The sequence below is a fragment of the Saccostrea echinata genome, unplaced genomic scaffold (genome assembly GCF_033153115.1).
Source record: "Saccostrea echinata isolate AGI-Se365-2 ecotype Australia unplaced genomic scaffold, CSIRO_AGI_Sech_v1 ptg000001l, whole genome shotgun sequence".
Classification (NCBI taxonomy): Eukaryota; Metazoa; Mollusca; class Bivalvia; order Ostreida; family Ostreidae; genus Saccostrea; species Saccostrea echinata.
The window spans coordinates 42,645,744-42,669,023 of NW_026889750.1; the positions used below are offsets into that span (position 1 = coordinate 42,645,744).

Genomic DNA, 23,280 nt, shown 5'->3' on the forward strand with positions numbered 1-23,280 from the left:
TTTTCTAGAATAGATTTATATAGGAAACAATTCTTAAAGGTATAACAATTAGCTTTGTTATATTCCATATCATGTACATGTACACTACAATACTTGGCAAAATATATTATTTTTGATCTCATTAACCAAAATTTTCTTTTTTATGTATTTCTTGATGCTGTAAAGGTAAGTTTTACATTCAAGGACTTTACATATACACTGTAATGCAGGAAACAATGACAAACGAGGCTAAAAGTACTTATTTATAGTTTCTTTTGTAAATATCAGTCCAATTGAAAATTCAAGTCATTCACAGAGAGCAACTCTTTCCATAGTGTCACACAACAATCATCATTAATAATGCCAACATCTAAACACATTATCACAAATATTTCACAGTTACACAGGTTTTCAATCCTTATTTAAAGATCCTGCTAAATGCATAAATAAGTTCTAATGTCAAGCAGAAAGCTTATGGTGTCTATAGCACTGGACATAATGATTATGCATCGCGGCAGTAAAACACGAGTTAACTTTAAGAGGCCCCGTGGTTAGAGTGGCATGTTGGCATGTTTTTTCCATGGATTGGCCAGCTTTTTACTGGCTAACATATCAAGGTCCAAACAAACCTGTCTCCTTGTGGAACGGGGCTCAATGATGTCATCCACAAAACCTGTACAGAAATAGAAAAGGATTTTTTTTATGGGTTTTTAATGAAGTTGGTCCTCAATACCTAAATTGGTATCTAGTAATTAAAAGATTTGTGATATGTATTCAAAGACTATTCAATACTGCATAACTTCATTATTAACCAAAGAAATCACATGAGTACTGCATAACGTAGTTGTTCCTTCATATTATTGCCACAAAGTCTTTATGCCCTAAGCTCATGAAGCAGTCTTAGTCTTAGACTTAAGTCAAAATTCAAGTCATTCCTAAAATGACGATTCATTACCGGTATAAAGTTCCCTTTGAAATGCTTAATTTGGAAAACCAAAATTATTAACCTCTTTGAATCCAAATACCACATAAGTAGCTACGAGGTATATGTATCATGAACCCCATTTGACCACAAAGTTCATGAGATTCTGACAGAACAAACTCTAAATGTTCTATGTATGATATTGAAATTCTCACCTCTTTTGGAGGCTGGGAAAGGATTGGCAAACTTCTCCACATACTCCGCCTCATTCTTCTCCTGGTCTTTACCTCGGAAAATGATCGAGACAGCTCCCTGTCAGGGGAAAATATAACACTGTATGACAAAAACTGATAGTTCACAGTCTCACAGTATAAACATGTAATTTAGTTTCCATATAGGACCTGCAGTGTGTTCTTAAAAAGTGGAAACTTAGTATGTATTGATATATATTGTACATTTCATACATTTTTGTGATGTCAGTTTGTATGCTCTTAGATAACCAACAGATAACATAATTATAGTTTTATCTATTTCCTTTTAAATACCTTTATCAGAGAACAAAATGAAGATGCTTCACATAACTAGACATCAAAAGTACTGACCTTTGCCCCCATGACCGCTACTTCTGCTGTTGGCCAGGCATAGTTTGTATCACCCCTAAGATGTTTAGAGCTCATCACATCATAGGCTCCACCATAAGCCTAAATAGATAATTGAAATACAGTACAATTCGTTTTTTATCATACCGGTTTTATATCATACTTCTTTTTTTATCATAGATATCTGAAACACAAAACCATTTCTTAATAATTCATTATAAATTTTGTCTGTTATTATCATAGGTAAAGGTATACACTTCGCTTACTATAATAGAAAATGTCCGTCCGTAATATTTTTTTCACACCTTTTCACTCTTGGGACAATCAACAAAACAAAATATAACACCTATCTACACCTGTGGTTCATGCACTGTCGCTTGTCTATACACAATGGCTTGATTTTCACTTTGAAATTTGCCGATAGTGAAAGACTGGGGAGATTAGTCACACTTCAGTGCGACATTAGGTGTAAATAGGTAAATTTTTTTATGTCTACTTTGGATGAATAAAAGAAACAATTTGAATGCATGCTTTGTTGCTGTGTTGATTTATTTAATATGTGACCAAAAAAATAAACCAAAAAAAAAAATACGAAACGAAACATTGGTAATTTGAATTGACCATAAATTAAAAATGAAAGTAGATCAAAATAAACAAGATGGATGCCAAGGGATCTAGAAGAATGAGTTTGAAGCGTATTAAGCTTTATTTAAGTGAATTTATTTATAATAAAAAGTTGAAACAGTAAGTAAATATTGTGAAATGATATGTCAGTTAACTTGTATTTCAAATAAACCTAAAAAATCGAAATTATATGTAACGTAAGATGTATAATACATCCAATAATTTACACAAACGTCGTATCGTCAGCCGTCCGACATGAATTTCAGCCGACTATGGTTATTATAAAAGTCGCTTATTATAAAGTTTTGGCTTGACAAATAAACTATGATAATAAACGAATTGTACTGTATTCAAATATACATAAATGAGCAAATTAAACCTTTAAAAAATGTACAGAGAACAACTTTATAAAATTTAAAGAATATGACTTTCAAAAACTATTACTCTGTGGTTCTTCTTAAGGTGGAATGCTTTTGTTTGGGTTGTTTTGTTGCAATTATGTCAATATTTACTAAAAAATGTCATGATTGGGGGGAAAAAGCCAATATAATTTAGAAGATATTTTGACAACAAATGCAGAGTATTTAAATAGTAATAAATCTTTGAATGTAAATTGTTCAGTATTTGAGAAACTGAACAACAACAGAAATAAGTTCTGTAGATATATCAGAGTAATCTCCCTTATCACATTAACCTTTAAGACCAAGTTCCTCCAATTATAAAATCTTTTAAAAACTACATTCTATTCATAATGAATCTTGTCCTTTCAAAGAAACTGGGACTGTTTTCAAGCACTTAAACATCTACAGCTTTTTTTATTGCTTATGTAAGTATACGTTGTCAATTTTTTTTTACAGTGGCAGTAATTATCTCACATTCCACACAAGACAAACTACATCAGCTGATTTGTACTTCCAGTGGAAAGATATGATTTCCAAAACAGAGAATTTTTATAACTGTATATGGAATACATGAGTTATAATGTACATAACATTTTCTTGATATGCTACACATCAATTCCATATTTTGGTATGTGATAAAGCCCCACCTTTCGAGTAATAACTGTGATCTTAGGAACAGTGGCCTCAGCATAGGCAAATAAAAGCTTGGCTCCATGTCTTATAATTCCTCCATACTCCTGTCCAATACCTGGTAAAAAAAAAAAAAAAATAATATCAGTATCAAGCAGGAAATCATTTACAAATTCTAGGTTTCAGGAGAAATAACATCTGATTTTTTAAACAAAATTATCAAGTTTATTGTAAATAATTTTTTATTCACAAGAATTTTATTTTTTGCATAATTGCGCAAGACTGTCTGCTCGTGAAAAATGTCATTCTCGCATATAATTCTACTAAAGATTATATAACACAATAACCAAAATTCGTGAAAATTTTGTTTTTTATAAATACCATACAACAATCTCGCAAAAATAAGGTGTCTCCAAAATTTAATGATCTACAGTATGTTGTAGAACTTATAAGAAACACATGGTCTGTTCATATGGTCACTATCCAGCATGAAGATGGACAAAAATTCAGTATCTTGTATAAACTATTCTGACATATTTCTGTCAAACCTGGTAAAAATCCTGGCACGTCCACAAATGTCACCAAAGGAATATTGAATGCATCACAGAATCTGACAAATCGAGCACCCTTCACTGAGGCATTAATATCTAAACAACCTGTTAGATAAAAGACAATATAAAGAATTTACAGAAAGTTTAGAAGAACAACATCCTTAATAATCAATAAATTGTTGAAATTCCTTCGCACATTTTAACATTTATCGTGCCAAAATGACCCCATAATGAGAATTTACATATAAATTTGATGTCACATGACGTTAAAATCAGATACACCTCACCTGCAGCAACTTTTGGCTGATTCCCCACCATACCAACTGTTCTGCCATTCATTCTAGCAAACCCAACAACAATGTTCTTGGCATACATAGGCATAATTTCAAAGAACTCTGAATCATCGGCTACCTGAAGAAATAGTCCAATCAGAAATCAGAAGGGCTGAAGGTAGGTCAAGGGTTAATTTTATCTCAGTTAATTAATATACAACATTACAATACTGATACAGCAGAGTATGACTATTTCTAATACTGTAAACTGGTATATACAAAGAGCATTTAAACAGTCATCCTAACATTTTCAAATTAAAAGGATTCAAGCAGTTTTCTCAAAGTTTATAATATTATGTCCCTTGTTCTATTTTTGTCTCTTTAAGTTCTTGTATTTTGTAAATTCGTTCCATTTATTACTGTGATAAAATTTTACATTTCTCCCTACCCCAGTAATAACATCTTTGATGTCATACGCCGCTGTTGTTTCAAGGGGAACAACTGTGTCTAATCCTGCAACCTCTCTATCCCTGCATCAGAGAATAATGTCATTTTACATAAGAATTTACCCAATACAAGTCCATAGAAAACAAATGTACACAGAGAATTTGAGACTGCAATACATTATACAGTAAAACATGCTCATATAATATATATGTAGCAAACATACTTGTAATGTAATGAATAAATGCTTAAATCAAAGTGATTTCATTCCCAGTGGCTTTAAAATACATTGTGAAATTAACGGTTGTATCAAATTACATTTATAATGAAGCAAAATTGTAAGTCCCTGGCACTTCTTTATAAGAGTGTGTTACTGTACATGTACATATGCTAACAGGGATTTACATGTAATATAAACTAGTATTTTTTTCCTGGGGGCAAGACACATTTCTTTCCATGATTGTGTTTGTTGTTCAAAGAAGGAAAAAAAATTAAAAAGAAAGAACTCTTTTCAATTTTTTTGAGGAGGTCTGTTTTTAGGAAGGTGAAAGGGACCAAACAGTGCTTTTCCTTCAAAATGCTATAAAAATGCTTTCAATGTTACTTATGCAACACTGGCTTCTCATTCCTTGTAAGTTAACCCCCAATTCAACTCTGGGATTACACAATCCTTCTGTTTAGAAAATTCAGCTCCTCCTTACCAAGGGTCACTGCAGTCCCTGATGGGAGAGGGGTCCTGATTACTGAGGGGCAAAAAATTAAAAAAGTCCCGGACTTGCAGTAGGGTCTCAACATCATTCTCAAATGCTCCATGAGCCACACCTAACAAAGACAAAAAGTAAATAATGAATAGGTTAACTTTTATTTATTCATTCTCAAATGCTTAAAGAGCTACATTTACCAAAGACTAAAATTAAATGAGACGCCCATGGGCCACAATGCTCACTAAGTAAGCCCTGCTGTAAGCGAGATTTTTCCCCTTTACATTCCAGTGAAAAACTGTGACTCAAAATTATGGCCCCTACTTTTAAGGGGTCTCTGAATCTACACAACATGGGGATGGTTCAATAGGAATATGACTAACATGGCCTTGCAGATCTGGAGAAGAAAATTCTTTTCCTATATTATATACAAATATGTAAAATTTGATCCCAATTTTAAGTCATCTCTAACCCACGGTCTATAATTCAAAAAATAAAACAATTGAATCCACACACCTTAGAAATGTTTGCAAATTAATTGTACTATTGTGGTTCTTGCAAGAATTTTTGAAAAGTTTCTTCTATGGTCCAATGTAAAACTTTGACCCCTTATTGTGGCCCTGCCTTACTCCCAAATGTTATGCTTTGAACAATTTAGAATCTACACTATGTCAGAAAGCTTTTACATATAAGTTTCACTTTTTCTGGTTCTGTAGTTCTTGAGACAATTCTAAATTTTCCTGTTTATTCCAATGTAAAACTTTGTTTTCCTGTTGTGGCCCCATAATACACCCAGATGACATATGCTTTCATTAATTTAGAATCTACAATATGTCAAAAAGCTTACATATAAATTTCTTGAGATTTTTAATTTTCCTGTTTATTTCAATGTAAAATTTTGTTCCCCTATGGTGGCTCCACCCTACACACAGATGCCATTCTTTAAAAAATATTTAAAATCTACTCAATATGTCAGGAAGCTTTCAAATAAATTTCACCTTTCCTCGCCCAGGAGTTCTTGACAAAAAGATTTTCAAAGATTTATTCCTATATACATTAATGTACAACTTTGTTCCCCTACCGTGGTCCCATCCTAGCCAAGGTGGCCATGAGTTGAACAATTTAGAACCTACACTTCCTCATAAAGCCTTCACATATGTTTTACCTTATCTGACCAATGGTTCTTGAGGAGATTTTTTTTTTTAATTTTCCTATATGATCCAATGTACATGTACAACTTTGATCTTCTATTGTGTCCCCATCCTATCTCCGGGGGCCATGATTTGAACAATTTAGAATCAACACTACCTCAGGAAGCTTTCACATAAGTTTCACCTTTTCTGGCTCAGTGGTTCTTGAGAAGAAGATTTGTTAAAGACCCCACCCTATTTTTGCCTTTTCTTGATTATCTCCCCTTCGAATGAGGGCTTGGCTCTTCATCTGAATAATTTAGAATCTCGATAACTTAATTATATGATGTTTTGTGAAAGTTTACAAAGAGACAGACAGACACACTAGACAATGAGTGATCAGAAAAGCTCATGAGCTTTCAATTCATGAAATAATTAACTTAATATAACAGTTCAATATAAAAAGTAAATCCCTCTCATACTTATATTTTTACATTCACGATGTATATACCTACCTGAGGTTACTGTGTGAGTTTTGGCTCCACCAAGCTCCTCTTGAGTGACAGTTTCCCCGGTAACAGACTACAACATAGAAATTTATATAAAAATTCTTCTTGACATTAAATTAAAATTACGAAAGCTGGGGAATAAAATGGGGGGAAAGAAATGAGAAAGTTATGAATAATCAGACAGAATTCTTTAAAATGTAAAGATTTAAATCATATCTGACATAACTGAAATACATGTACAGTCAAACTTCGTAAAGAACTCCAAGGGACTGAGATTAAACTTCAAGATATCGAGATTTAAGAGGATGGAGGTAAGGATATAAAGAAAATGTGGTTTGGACTACCAAATCACTTCGACATATCCCAGATATTTTAGATATCTGTGTTCGAGATAACCAAGTTCAACTGTATATTGACTTTGACACTTGGTCACATGTCAAATAGGTCATACGGCAAATATCGAGTCACACAGACAAGTAAATGTTTGAAAAAAATCAAAGATTGCATGATCAACAATACCTGTAGTGCAATAAAGGATTGAATAATAAATGTGCACCAGCTATCCCTTCCAATATGAAGAACCATAGAAACACAAAATCTTTTATTTGAAATATAAATATTATCCACAACAATCACTGTGCAGCACAGTTAAGGCTACAAAAGGAGGCGGGGCCTAATTTTTACGGGAAATATTAACTCTGACATCACACAAAACTATCAATCCTTAAAAATAGCAAAAAATGAAGTGATTTGCGATTTTAAACTGTATGAGATAACTAAACTACATCAAAACTTATTATAACATGCGTTTTTGTTGTTAGTTAATTCCCACATAGCAAGGTTTAAACAAGTCACTGATCACACTGCACTTGTCGATATGACGTCATTCTGTAAAACTTGATGCAGTTTGTATGCAGTGAGAGGCGGATCAAGTAATATTTTTAAAATGAAGAAATGTATTATATAATTATATAAAATATTATTTTCAGATTTTTAAGAGGCCATTAATTTAGATACAATGTCCTTTTTATAATTTTGTTCATATATTTTCCGTACATTTCCTATTTAACGGATACTACCGTATATTTGTATGCAGGTACATTGGAGGATAACCTAAGGGTCTTAATAAATCAATCTAGTGCAAGGGCATACCCTCAATGATCATGACAAGTTTTTAATCATAAACTCTAGAAGTATTAAGCTATTTGAAAAGTGCCGCGATCTTGTTGAAATCTTGAAACTGAATTAATTATTTCTATATCTAATGAAGCTGACCAGCAAAAAACATCAGTATGCGTTCATACAAATATGATTTTAACAATGAAAGAGTAGAATCTATATAGGATTGCAGCTTTTTTCACAAACTACAATGGGTGTTGAAACTATTTAAAAATTAAACTTCGAATTTTAACTTGGTTATGCCCTTGCACTATTGAAATTTATAGGTGACCTCAATACTGCAAGTACATGTGCAAACATCACGTGACCGGCTCATCACGTGACAAGTCTAAATAGAAAATCTAATTGTCCTCAATATGTAGTTATTAACCATAATCACATTTGTCCGATATTAGTAAAGTACAAAAAAGAATCACCATCCTGAAAAAGAATATATATTTTATAACATAAAAAAATCGCCGATTTTTCCATTGTGCACCTTAACTGTACTGCGTGTCAAGCATGAGGAAAAAGTTCCCATTTCTTTTCAGTGATGCACTACCTGTATATGTTTATGTAAATGATTAGTAACACAAATTGAAGAATATTTAAAATTTCATCATGGAAGTATGTAACATTTTCTTTGGGATTCCTTTAAATATAGATGATATTTCTTATTTCTTTTTTCTGTACATATATTTAGATGTTTTTATATTTTCTTGAATTACTATATCTAAAAGTGTTTAAAGTATTACTACAAATTAACAATTAATTCATGTCATATAATGCAAATTCTTCAATGTGGCAATCATTTGTGGAGAAATCCCTAAGCAGGGTTCGAAATTCACTATATACAACTCGCAAAACGCGAGTTAGAATTCCCAAATTGCGAGTTAAAAATTAGGTAACTCGCAAAAACTTGCGAGTTAATTTTTTTGCATTGAAACTGTAACAAAATTACATAGTATGACAGAACACAATGCTTTTGATTTAAATCAGTAATTTAACTAAAAGTTACACTGTAGTTGTATTTTGTGTATTGTACAGTAGTTACTTTTTCCTTAAGTTACATGTACAGCATGTATTTAATTTATATATAATTTAACTTTATATGAAAATTGCGAGTAGTCTTATAAAATTGCGAGTTCACTTTCTTGGTACTCGCAATTATTTGCGAGTTGTAATTTTAGGGAGTTTCTAACCCTGCTAAGGAGATGTTAACATTTTATCAGGTCCAGAATCCCAGCTTATCACTACAGCTGTGCCAATAATCTGGTGATATATCTATCTGTTTACATATCTCTCTCCCTTTTCAGGGATAAAAGTTATGACTGTATCACCATGTCTAGACTTTCAAGCATTATATCACCAGCTGCACTTACTAGTGTCAATGAGTGTCAAGTAAACCAAATCTAGGGATCTTATATCAAAGTCATAAGAGTCTTAAAAACAGACCTTGAGGTCATTAAAGATAAATCATTATGATAAAAAAAATTTTGTTATGCAGAGAGCACTAGTGCAAACTCTGATAATTGTGCTCCCATGGTGTCCCTCACTCAAAATGCCTGGAATTTCCCCCTAATGAGCCCCTCACTGCCTCCATCAAGAGGAGATTAAAAACTTATCAGATGCTGGGAAGTTTCAACAGACAGATCTGAGGCACTCTCAATGGTGGATTTATACTGCTGGTTTTACTAAATCCTTAGTCTGGTAAGATTGTTAAATCTTGTTAGAGCAGATGATAAATCATATGTAATTGTAGCTTTCAGTTTATGACTGAAGTATGGTTAATAATTCACAATGCTAAAAACTAGAATGTCTATATGTTGTCAGTCATCATATCAAGTAACTTCATACTGTACACCAGAACAAGTACGTAGAACTACATGTAATTAAACCGTATTCCTGGATGTTAACTTTCTTTTTGAAATGAATTCATCATTCTCAAGTTGTATAGTTACAAGTAATTAATACAGCTGCACTGGACAGTTTAGAAAATTTTCTAAAGTTACGTAATTTAACGTTTAATGGTTAAATCTGACACATCACATACAACATTCAGAATTTATCTTTGTAGATTTTTAAATATTTTCTTCAATTACAGTTTGTTACACAGTCAATGAATGGGAGAATTTTGATGTATTTTGACAACATCTCAGGATTCACCTAAATATTAAAATTTGAAGTTTCGGAATATATACTATGCAGCATATACAATATTCTGTGCATCACTATTGCTATGGAACTAAGTTGTCTGCCACAATAGCAACCTTACTGGGTCCTCTATAAAATGTTAAAAATGGCTTCCAATAAACCTTACACTGTGAGCAAAGGGCTGGAGTGGATAAAGGGAAGAAGAGACTTCATTTAATATTTAACACGATGTCTGCTACAGTGTTTACTTCCCTATGCTGACACAATATATGACAGAGCAAGACATACCCTATACAATATATGACAGTGTAAGAAGGATCCTATACAATATTCGACAGTGTAAGAAGGACCCTATACAATTCAATCTTTTCATGGTGATCTTGTCATGCATTATGAGGCTCCGAACAACAACGCTACGATTCACCGTACCCATGATTCTCCTGTTGTATACAGGAGTCATGCTCCTGATACAGATCGGGATTCCTTACACTGAGGATCAAGAGGAGGAAGTTATCGTTCCACCAAATGATCCCGGCATGGACGGAATTCTGGGTCAAAAGTGGATCTTCCACATTCAAAAAGAGGCTCCACACTTAAAAATACCTCAGGATCATGGGAAAATCCATAATGATCCTCCAATAAAGAAAAAATCAGCCTTCAAAAAGCTAGGACATAATGTGTACGTGTACTCAACATATTTAGAAAACAGAAAACCTGACAACCATAAAGTCAGGATGATGGTCTTAAGAAAACGTCAGGGAGATGCTGAAATACAATGTCATTTCAGAAGTAGTGGGAAACTGTACAGAAACATTACTGCAACATACAGAGAAATGAGTGAAAATCATGGTAGACAATACGGAGGATGGGTGTACGAGTGTAACATTCCAATCTCAGTTTTGACTAAATACAAACAACGTAACACTGACCTCTTTTATATGTCTCTATCATGTATTGGAGGTCCAATGGTGAAAGTAAAGGTAGGACCTCCAACATTCAGCAAACCTATACATAGACACAAGCTAGGCCTCTGTGTGCCTCCATTATTTGGAGAACTGTCAATATCAGCTTTGATCCAATTCATTGAGCTATGGAAAATTTTAGGAGCATCTCACTTTACTTTTTATCTCCATGACATTTCACCGTCAATTGGCCACCTCTTGAATTTCTACAAGTCAAAAGGGGAGGTTACTCTGATGAACTGGAGACTTCCTGACCACATACAGAACACTGAGATCTGGTACCATGGTCAGTTACTGGCCATTCAGGATTGTCTCTATCGAAACATGTCTCAATTCCACTACCTCACTTTTGTGGACCTTGATGAATTCATCATTCCAACCATCAACTATACCCTACTAGAGATGATTCAAGAACTGGAATCTGCTGGAAACTACAGTGATTCTGTAAATACTGGGATGGCATTCAAGAGTGCCTTTTTTGCTCCCAATCAAATTCTTGACACAGAGCAGTATTTGACTTATCTACAGCTCCTTGTAAGAACAAGATCTTTCAGTTCCACAAGAACCAAATTGATTGTCCAGCCCTTAAAAGTTGAGGAGATGGGTATTCACCATGTCAGTAGACACCTAAAACATTCAATGTTTGTAACTGATGTGGACCCCACCATTGCTAAGATCCACCACTACAGATCATGTGCCAAACACTTTGATTCTGAAGCCAGGTGTTTACCTGAAGTAAGGGATGACACAATATTGAAATATGCCGAGAAACTGGTGTCAAATTACAAAAACATCATTAAGAAATCCCTCCCACTGTTCATGCCAAAAGATTGATCATCTAGTGTTTTCAAACAGCTCAAAAGAAATGTGCATTTAATACAAGGCTCAATTGTATATTTGATGTTTGAATTACATCATACAGTTTAAAATGTAAAGGATGTTAATGTAATTAAGTACCACAAAATAACTACCAGTGCTGTGACATAATATTTTGCTTGTGTGCCAAAGTTTTCACTCACTTTTTGTATAAATAAACATTCATTATTTCAAATTGTCCTGCTATACATGTAAACAGAGGATGACTTAAGCTCACCAAAGTAATATTCATCATTTCTTATTCTATACAGCACTTACAGAGCATTTACAGCCTCTGTTCAGATGAATGATAAAACACATTAAATACTTCTAGGTTTTAATTTCGTTCCTTTGAAGAGTTCCGATATGAAGGTAAAATTATTATAATCTGCATTCCTGAAATATTCAGAATAGTTTAATACTTGTTTTTCATGTATAGTTGAAGGAAGTTTATGAATAATTATTAACAACAGGGAAATGGTCTTCCTCAATAGTCTTATTAATTAAATTGTTTAATTATATACCGAGATATATCTGGTAGGCAATTTCTTAATCTAAAAATCATATTTTTTTTTAAATTTCACAGTGGTCAGCTAATGCAGTGTTACATGTATTACTTTAAATCACATTTCGTTTGTGAGAATTTAATTTTTGCGTTGTTTTGTGATATTGTCACCACACTTAAATAACAGAACTTAATCTCATTATGGGATGGAAATTTCATGAAATTTATATGTACATGTTGCAAAAAAAAAAAAAATTCAAAACTACTAAGAAAAGTAATAAAACAATTCTGCATAATACACAGTCAGTACTTGGCCTCAGTAAAACTGTCAGCAAACTTAAATATATCCAAGGTACTGAGACATGAAAATAAGAGTTTGAAGTGGCTTTGATTTTACTCAGTGAGGTCATGCTCTTACCTAGAGTGTTAACCCTTCAATTCCATTGGTAGAGATTTAATATTAAATTTGAGAGTAGTGGACAACCCATTGCGAAAAAATTTTATCAATAAGACTATTGCCGATTACAGCTCATTACCACTACATATCGAATCAGCTAGCATTGACACAGAATATAAGTTCTATTCATTATAATTTATATAAGAGATTTCCAGACAGCAGTACGTCAAGCAAATGGCCTTCAAAGCTCTACCAATTATGTAAAGATTATGTGTTTTATCCATGAATAATGCTCAGTTTTAACACTTTCTAGAAATTTTATTAAATAAAATAGGTTTTAAATTAAAATCGAAAAAAAAAACAACTAGAAATATGTCCATAGGACATGAATGTCCCGCCATGGGTATATTAGTAATGCAACAAGAAAATTTGTATTAGTGTATGAAATTTGATGAGAATATCTTGAATAGTTTCTTTAAAATTGAAACTGATATCTAAAAAGTTGGATATAGATGATAAATTCTCGCCACATTATGTATATTAAATGCATAAACTTACATAAATATATCTTAAATGGTTTCTTTAAAATTAAGCAAAATGCAAATCTAAGAAAAGTGAGGTCAAGGTCACAGGAAAGTTCAAGGTCAAATGTTTTTGATGCAGTTGAATACTTTTCACAAATACATATCAGCATATTTAAGTTTGATAAAAATATTTTGAATGGTTTATTTAAAACTGAGCTAAACACTAATTTAAAATAAATGAAGTTAAGGTCAAAGGAAAGATCAAGGTCAAAAAATGTTGATGCAGTTGGAAAGGTAGCTGCAATAATGTAGCCCTCTCCGATTTTTTTTTTTTTTTTTTTGGGGGGGGGGGGGGAGAGGGCCACAACTCCTAAGGATCTCCGTAATGGTGCAAGTGCGGGAGTGATTTACTACCGCACAGATTTCGACTCAAATTATCAGTAATCAGGTATTTTATTAACATTACTTACCTGAACTCATAAAATGTAGTTATGCAAGACATGAATTGATCCAAAAATATACAGAACAATCCGTATATCTGTTATTTTTCGTGTATGTCAACAACACAACTTGAATTTATCCGCCATGTTTACTGACCTTGATCGATTTTATTTTGGAACAACCAATGAAAATTCGGGATCTAGGGGAGCGGATCTGTTTTGGATTTCCCTTATTTTAAGCATAAATATCACTGTTTATGAAAAAATATTACATGGAATGCTTTTATTTATCAATGTTTAGTGATATCATACAACACAAACATTTATCAACACCGACATTTACTTTATCAAGTGATTCTAAATTTCAAGCGCAAGTCTCAGTACATCACGCGAGAAGTGTCATGGCTATAGAGGAGAACGACTGGGAAACACGCAGATTTATTTTACTTGGTTTTCACATATAATGGGCTATGATGTTGATAGTGAATAAAAATTCCGTCTTATTGGAAGTAAGTTGAATGCAAAAACAATTTATTTTGCCTGCAGTCGCCCGTATCTAAAAAATATATTTGCACCATTACGGAGATGCAGTGGAATTGTAGCCCTCTCCAGAAAATATCAGATTTAAAAAAATCGGAGAGGGCTACATTATTGCAGCTATTGGAAAGGTTACATCAATATGTATTAGCATATGAAGTTTGATAAAAATATTATGAATGTTTTCTTTAAAACTGAGTTAAACACAAATTGAAAAAGGTGAGGTCAAGGTCAAAGGAAAGGTCAAGGTCAAAAAATATTGATGCAGTTGAATAGCTTACATCAGTATGTATCAGCATATGAAGTTTGACACTAATTTAAGAAAAGTGAGGTCAAGGTCAAAGGAATGGTCAAGGTCAAAAAATGTTGATGCAGTTGAATAGCTCTCATCAGTATGTATTAACATATGGCTAAACACTAATTTAAGAAAAGTGAGGTCAAGGTCAAAGGAAAAGTCAAGGTCAAAAAATATTGATGCAGTTGAAAAGCCCTCATCAGTATGTATCAGTATATGAAGTTTGATAAAAATATCTTGAATGATTTCATTAAAACTGAGCTAAACACTAATTTAAGAAAAGTGAGGTCAAGGTCAAAGGAATGGTCAAGGTCAAAAAATACTGATGCAGTTGCATAGCTTACATCAGTATGTATCAACATATGAAGTTTGATTACACTATCTTGAATGATTTCATTAAAACTGAGCTAAACACTAATTTAAGAAAAGTGAGGTCATGGTCAAATGAAAGGTCAAGGTCAAAAAATGTTGATGCAGTTGCATAGCTCTCATCAATATCTATCAGCATCTGAAGTTTGATAAAAATATCTTGGATAGTTTCTTTGAAACTGAGCTTTGAACAGCTAAGTGCAAAGTGTGACGGAAGGACAGACGGAAGGACGGAAGACGGACATGACAAACACTATATTCATGGTGGGGCATAAAAACATTGTGATCAAAGTCTTATACTTTCACCTCCCCGTAATGAGCAGGGGAAACAGGTCTTATGCATGTACACTGTACATATATATGTTGTACACTAAATCAATCTGTACATGCATAATCCACTGGCTAACGAAAGAGGCAATTTAGCGGTAATGTATACTTTTAAATGTAGCGGTAATGTAACCTTTTTTGTAGCGGAATGAGTATGTAGCGGTAAAGACAATTTTGAAAATGTAGCGTTAATGATATGCACCTTTATCACATTGGTTCTAAACATATCTAAAAAAAAAACCACATGGTGAATAGTGTTGATAGAGTCTTATGCTTGAGATTTCTTGGGGGGTGAAAATTCTCCAAAAAATGAGGAGGAGGAGGTATAATAGGGTCTGAAGTAGCCCTGTGTTGTACATAGTAAGGTCCCACTCATACAAGCACTAGCTGGTGGGTTAACCCATTGAACATTGCATGGGCATTGGACATTCTAGCAGATTAACAGGATGTTTTAGTGTCCAGGGAAAAAAAATGAATGTTTCATTGGAAATTTTTTGAACAATTTAGCAAAATTTTAAATATGACGTGGACATTTTAGAGTGAGAGTTAAGTCAAATATACATGTACATGTATGTGTACCTCTTCTGTTGGCCAAGCTAAGTCTGCTGCCCCCTAGTCACCAACAGGGAGGTGGAAGTAGGATTTAGAGAAGGGTAAATTTTACACACTTAATACTTAAGCTATCAGTTTGGATACAAGAATTGGAGTGTTTCACAAAGCATCTCCATGTATGTTTTCCTCTAATTTGTTTCTACCTTCACCAGTTCCATACTGTTCAGTGTTCTTATTACAGATGAATATGTAGAAGTATATACAGTCAAATGTCGTTATTTTGAACTCGTTGGGACCATGGAAAAACTTCGAGATATCTGAGAATTCAAGATATTAAGGGTAAATAACTTAAAGAATAAGTAGTTGGGACTTTCAAATCAATTCATCATATCCATGGTATTCGAGATATCGGTATTCAAGAAACCAAAGTTCTACTGTACCTGTATTAATATGTATGTGTAAGTGAGTATTATTATAGTGATTATTTCTAATTTTTACTACGGAAACCTCCAACAGAATTGGGAACTTATTCATAAATCTGTTGTCACCATTGATCAATTTTTCCTTCCTTTACATTGAATGGTTAAGAATGCAATGTAAATATAATGAACAGGGATCATTTTCAAAAGTCCATTTAAACAATAAATTAGAGCCAAGACAATATGGACCCCTGAAAACAGAGGTGGGATCAGGTGCCATGGAGGAGTAACCATTAAAATCATCTCTGAATAAAACTATTATAAAGTGTCTATTGAATTTTAAAGGCAATCAGTTTTTCTTACAATAAAGTTCCCACTAAAATTTCTATTTAGTTATCTATTTCTATCTACTAAAATGTCCTGAGCCCAGCTCAGTCTGTAGAATGTCCGATTTTAAACCCGAGAGTTGAAGGTTCAAGTTACATTGTGGTCTCCCCCTAGTTAATCAGACATTGTATAGCTAAATTGAGGGAACAGTTGTTACTGTTAAAAAAGAAAGTGAATTTTGATTTTTTTTTATGATTGCACTTGTAAGGCATTCAAAATTTTGATGTCAAATAAAATGCCGAAGCTTTCAATCAACATACTTTGCAAAAAAAATACATATGGGATGTAAATATATATATATATATGACTTGCCTTTACTACATCTGGACCAGTGATGAACAGGTATGATGTATCCTACAATACATAAACACAGAAATTAAAATGCAGTAACTCAGAACATGAGTAATTAATAGATAGTACTGGTACTTTGACATACTAACTCTACCGCTTTAGGTGAAAATCTGCTGCTTTTTTATTCCATCTCCGAATACTGCTTCAATTAAAAAATCTACCCCTTTTCTCATAAAAAAATACATGTATATTTTTGGTCTCATAAATTCTTGGTTTTTAAGATACTGAACTGGAAGATTTTTGTACTGATTTTAAACGAAGTATACAAACTAGTTTTAGATCTGAGTTGTATAATGACAACATATGCTAAATTAAGAAATAATGAACTTTGAAAATTATCACTTCCAGGTTATATAACAAAGATCACACTTCAGAAGGTTAAAGCAGCCTTTCAAAGCTAAGAAAAGCATAGATTTATGTAAATGGTACTTTTGTCTACTTCATTGCAATAAATATTTGATTTTAATTATTGCGGTGGTCATTTGAGGCCATATTTACATATATATCTTCTCAAAATCAGAGCATAAAACACCACAGGAGATTGCTACCTCTTTCAAGGTCTGAATCTCCCTTTTTTCATCACATTAAGTTAACATGCTTGACTTGTAAGTACATGTACATGTATATCAGTTTAATACTAACTTTAACCATAAAAGTAAAATCTGTCAGGGCTGGAGAATACACAGCTCCTCCTGTTGACAAAAATAGGTTTAATTAGTCTTCATACATGTGTTTATGAACTTTCATAAATTATCTTTTCTTTAAATAAATATCTATAGGATTAAACAAGTACTTTTCAAGCAAAGTTTTAATAAGTTTATTTATTTTAATACAAATTGTAAATATAGGTAAACTTCAGTATCTCAACATCGTTGGGACTATCGAAAATGTCGAGATACCTAGGGTGTCAAGATATCAGAATAGAGACTTGACATCCAAGATTTCACTGCATAGCAGAACAAAGACAGGCTTATTGAGTATTCAGTAGTTAGAAGTTTGTCTTGTTTTCAGCAATTCCTCTATTTTTATACCCCCGCTCCGAAGGAGAGGGGGTTTAACTGTTTTACCCTTGTGTGTCTGTCTGTCTGTCTGTCTGTGTTGTCTGTCCGTAACAAATTTTCGTCACAGTTTTCTCAGAAACTACTCATCAGAGATGCTTGAAATTTTAGCACAATCTTTGCTTAGGCATGCCATATGGTGAGATTCATTTTTGTTTAAATCTGATGTCAACTTCCTGTTTATCCGTGCATCTGTCCGTATCAAATTTTCGTCACAGTTTTCTCAACAACTACTCAACAGAGATGCTTGAAATTTTAGCATTATCTTTGCTTAGGCATGCCATATGGTGGGATTCATTTTTGTTTAAATCGAATGTCAACTTCCTGTTTATCCGTGCGTCTGTCCGTAACAAATTTTCGTCGCAGTTTTCTCAACAACTACTCATCGCAGATGCTTGAAATTTTAGCATACTTTTTGTTGAGGCATGCCATATGGTGGGATTAATTTTTGTTGGAATCTGATGTCAACTTCCTGTTTATCCATGTGTCTATCCGTAACAACTTTTCGTCGCAGTTTTCTCAACAACTACTTATCCCAGATGATTGAAATTTTAGCACACTTTTTTTTAGGCATGTCAAATGGTGGGATTCATTTTAGTATGAATTCATTGTCAACATGAGAGTGTATATTCACATCAGAGCGGGGCTATTACAAGTGAGCATTCACTCAGACTTCTTGTTTATAACAAAATCTAAGGAATTATTCAAAACACATCTTATTGATAAAATGTGTTCTTTCTCCATATTGAAATCATTCTATCAAGATTATCATTCTATCTGTTTTCCATCCAGCATTCTGTGTGTAAGGTTTGCTTTTTGTCAGAACAGGATATGAAATGCACTGTTTAAAATTCGAAGCCTATGAAGTTGGCACCCCAGATACGAAAAAAAAAATAATTGCATAATTTTTTCTTATTTAATTTCTGGAAGAAAATCCATTTAAGAACAAAATTTTAAAAGATATTTGTATTTGAATAAAAGCAGTGATGTAACATATGCATGAATCAAGGTTGATTCAATTAATCAAGTGGATTTATCAATGATATTACAAAGGCTGTTTATTGACATCTCATAGGCCGCCGAGGATGCTTGGGATTCTTCTACAAACACAGTCTATAGAATTAATTTCAAAGGTATGAATTTCTTACCGTGTCAAGATACACTGAATCGTCTGTGCATTACAAGCGACTATCTGACAAACATTTAGGTCTAGTAGAGCAGAAAATTGCCTGGATTTTGATATATACCAGGTACATTTTCCTCTTAGGACTGTGAATATATGTTGACATAAGTAGGGTAGTCAACATTACCAAGGTAACACATCCGAATTTTTGCAAATCATTTATATAGTAAATACTGCTGGAACTGTGGACAGACATGGACATATCCCAGCTTGTTGACATATTTGATGTCTCAATACTAAGTTTACCTGTATCTACCATATGAGTATAATAAAAGACTTCTCCTGCAAATAGCAATGAAATTTTCTAAAAAGAAGCTGCAATACATGTAATGTGACAAGGTTGTGTGACTGTGTTGATTGAGAAGAACTTTACCTGCACAGGGACCCATGATTAGGGAAATCTGTGGAATTACACCTGAGGCATTGACATTCCTCTGAAAAAAACAGAATGAATCATCCTTGAGAATTACAAGTAACAAACATTTAGTTTTGCATATTAAATACAGGTAAGTTAATGCAGAATTTAATAAAGATCTCTGTAAGCAATATTACGTAAATTACTGACTAATACATCATACCTGGAAGATATCTGCATAGCCAGCAAGAGATTCTACCCCCTCCTGAATTCTGGCCCCGCCTGAATCATTCAGTCCAATCACAGGAGCTCCAACTAACATGGCCTGGTCCATAATCTGTCAATCAACATTAACCATAAAATTTTGTATATGTTAAATTTATCAACATTTGCAAATGTTTAAATGTCTCAGTGCAACTATTTCTATTCCTTTTTTTACTGATCATCCATTTTCCACACTTTTCACCAGCACCATAAGTTTCAAATTAATAGACATGCTTGTCAAATCTAGGATTTACACCAGAGAGTCATGAAATCTATAAAGATGTTCATGCAAATTCAACCTTCAGAATTGTCATTTTTAAAAAAAACTTGTCTTCACAAATGATACTAAATAAAACAAAGCACTAAAGGATAAAATTATTAGAACTCTAAACTTCATCAGATTTGAAATCACAATGTTAAAGCTTACACAAGCATTTTTTCAGTACTATTGTTGTCAATTTTTCATGTTATAAATTGATATAAATGATATAAGGTCTCATTACCACCTAGAGCTGTGTGACCTATGTTGCCATGGTACTAGCTTTCATATCTTATGTAAGGAGACAGTTTCTGTACACTGGTTATCCAAGTACACAGAAAAATATCTACTGGCTATATGCTATGAACAAGCAGTTGATACAGCTGAAATTCTTCACCTATGTACAATAATACTTTACCTTGCAAATCTTCTTGGCATGGGCCCCAGACAAACTACCGCCAAAAACTGTGAAATCCTAAGTAAGAGATAGATACATTGATTATTAAGTTTTATTAATACATAACTACACCTTGCCCCCCCCCCCCCCCCCCCCAAACACACACATTAAAAACCTTCCAGCTGATGTGCATTTGTATGGGAGCCTAGATTTTCCTGCTGCAATTTTCTGACACTGATTTGTCCAAAGCAATATAAGTACTGACAAATGATTGGCTAGTATGGTTTGTCTCAAGTCTGAACATTTAATTATGAACATTAGTAAATCATACATAACAGGTGGGAAAAAATTTCTGACAGACTGGAACTCAAACCCATGGCGTGCCATTAAGTTTCAGGATCTTTACATGTTCCCCTGAGTTACCATGCCAATATACCCACTCACCATTACATGATCACTAAAAACTTAAGTTTAAGGACATACGCAATGTAATTTGAACTTTATTGTCTTTTTCCCTGGAGTTGAAGAGTTCCAATATTTAAAGGAACTGTGTGCTACATTTTAATGTCTATATATGTTGTTGTACATTTCTTTTAAAACACATTTGGATAAACAAAACATCTAGAATATATGTTTAGTAATTTTTGTATATTTTTCTTTGAATTATACAAGAATTTTCATCAATTGATATCTTTTCGAAACCCCTGGTAATGCAAGCTGATTTTTTGTCTAAGAACATCTGATGGCACTATAATCTTAAATTAAGAATATCTTAAAAAATTATCAGTAGGTAAGGTACGTTGCATATGTCCTTAATGATTTTATTCTGCCTAATCTAAACATGCCAAAAGGAAGAAGAGAATCTGATAAATATATTCAAATAAGGTTTTCTGTTATAAAAAGATCCAACCAATGTTTCAAACAAACTTAAATATACCACAGGTTAATCAAATGTAAATCCCTGCAGCATCATTAAACAGAAATTGCAGTTCAACCTGTTTTGTAATCCTTCAGAATAATAAAGTCAATCTGATTGTTTTAGAGCATGTCACATGCAGGGAGACAATTCATGATGTCTCCCTCACATGCAGGGTGACAACTGTGTTTTCTCCCCTTAGATGACAATGAAATAGCACAAGTGAGCGTGCAGGGTTACAAATGTGTTGTCACTAGGGCTGTCACAAGTACCCGAAATAACCGAGAACCGCGTTCCAAGTTGATCGGTTCGGTTCCAGTTCCATTTTTCCGGATTTCGGTTAGGGTCTGCTTTATATATTAGAATCTGTTCAATACAAAAAATGGCGTCAAAAATCAAAGGAATGATGACGATAACAGTGATAAATAAACACCACAACTGAAATCTACTTCATTCCATGACAAAACAATTGTCACGGAAATATTAGATAATTATCAAAACAAGCAGGAATGGTCAGGCTGTGGCTAATAGTAGGCCAAGTCACCGATGTCTAGACATTCGCATGGTTAAGACTTGTTTTCAATGTAAATTTAATGTAACAAATAAAGATTTTTCAAGTTAAATTCATGAAATTAAGGTTTAAAATAGATGTTAATACCCAACCCGAAAAACCCAAAACTGACCCGAAAATTTACAGAACCTACCCGACCGGAAAAATTTTGGAACCGTGACAGCCCTAGTTGTCTCCCTTTAGATGAAAATAAAATGTCATAAGCAAAATAACTATATATGCGGGATCAGTAAACAATAAATTCCAACAGTGACGTCAAGGTTGTATGTTGACATATTTTGAAAGTATGGAATCTGAGCAGTGGGCAGGAGAACATGAGAGGTTTGACTGATATTTGACTGATATTTTCTACTCTATTTTATCAAATTTAGATTCTTCAAGAAAATAAATCTATTATGAACTGTTTAGAAGGGAGACATCACAAATTATCAGACCTGAGAAGGGTTGTTACCCTCAGGCACAAGCACCCTTGGGTGACAACCCTATAATCAAACCTGTAATTTTTAAACAGTCCATAACTGTATAATGGTTTTTACATCATTATTACATTGTCTAGGCTCAAGTGTACCCTACCTGTAAGGTAGTTATCTAGACTTTGTGACCGACTCACCTGTGAGAAAACAAAGCACACTCTCCCATTGATCGTTCCTCTGCCTGTGACTACACTATCACCAGGGTACTGAAAAAGTATGTTGTCTGACATTACTGGTCATTACAATAATATTTCAATACATCAGTATTAATCAACTAAATAATTAATCAGTTTAAGAATTTCTGGATTATCATCTTAAGATAAAATAATTAGTTTTCTATTGGAATCATACATCTGTGAAATCAATGTTGATGACAAAATTTAGAGGATAAACTGGAGACTGAATACAGAGATGATAAATCCATCTTGTGTCCATATCATGAGTTTTTCCCCCATGTACCCTTATTTACATTACACATGTGTTTTGACCTTTTCCATATAAAGTGTGTGAAAAACTTTGGCATTCAAAACACCATAAAATTGACAGGGAAGTCAAAAGGTAACTTATAATTTTTATTTTGATGTCACAGATGCTGAATGCCGAGAAAATGCACCGACTGAATTCAAAGAAACAATAGTATTTTATCAATCTACCATGAAATTTAAAAATGTAAATATAATCATTGATTTGTAAATTTTGTACATTCAACATGTCATAACATGGACAGTTGTGCAGATAAATTTGTGCTAATGCACATTATTCAAATTTTCAGCACAGCAGCCTTCCGTATTTTGACATGTTGAATGTCCA

General features: G+C 33.3%; 2 protein-coding genes across 2 annotated transcripts in view; one reads left to right on the forward strand and one right to left on the reverse strand.

Annotated features, from left to right (window-relative positions):
- Nucleotides 1-23,280, reverse strand: part of LOC133192079 (propionyl-CoA carboxylase beta chain, mitochondrial-like) — a 25,167-nt gene continuing 1,887 nt past the window's right edge. The window contains exons 3-17 of the mRNA XM_061327934.1: nucleotides 22,608-22,676; nucleotides 20,532-20,588; nucleotides 19,814-19,927; nucleotides 19,609-19,669; nucleotides 17,637-17,686; nucleotides 16,956-16,997; nucleotides 6,769-6,835; nucleotides 5,124-5,244; nucleotides 4,427-4,508; nucleotides 3,994-4,117; nucleotides 3,704-3,811; nucleotides 3,173-3,273; nucleotides 1,504-1,602; nucleotides 1,117-1,213; nucleotides 1-652 (exon numbers count right to left, since the gene is read on the reverse strand). Coding sequence (XP_061183918.1) covers nucleotides 531-652; nucleotides 1,117-1,213; nucleotides 1,504-1,602; nucleotides 3,173-3,273; nucleotides 3,704-3,811; nucleotides 3,994-4,117; nucleotides 4,427-4,508; nucleotides 5,124-5,244; nucleotides 6,769-6,835; nucleotides 16,956-16,997; nucleotides 17,637-17,686; nucleotides 19,609-19,669; nucleotides 19,814-19,927; nucleotides 20,532-20,588; nucleotides 22,608-22,676 — 1,314 coding nt within the window. The 3' untranslated portion in view covers nucleotides 1-530. The remainder of the gene's footprint in view (nucleotides 653-1,116; nucleotides 1,214-1,503; nucleotides 1,603-3,172; nucleotides 3,274-3,703; nucleotides 3,812-3,993; nucleotides 4,118-4,426; nucleotides 4,509-5,123; nucleotides 5,245-6,768; nucleotides 6,836-16,955; nucleotides 16,998-17,636; nucleotides 17,687-19,608; nucleotides 19,670-19,813; nucleotides 19,928-20,531; nucleotides 20,589-22,607; nucleotides 22,677-23,280) is intronic.
- On the forward strand, nucleotides 9,546-12,232 carry LOC133192012 (beta-1,4-galactosyltransferase galt-1-like). The gene is made up of 2 exons (XM_061327843.1): nucleotides 9,546-9,630; nucleotides 10,025-12,232. Exon 2 carries the CDS (start codon nucleotides 10,329-10,331, stop codon nucleotides 11,868-11,870), a length of 1,542 nt encoding a protein of 513 aa, XP_061183827.1. The 5' UTR covers nucleotides 9,546-9,630; nucleotides 10,025-10,328; the 3' UTR covers nucleotides 11,871-12,232.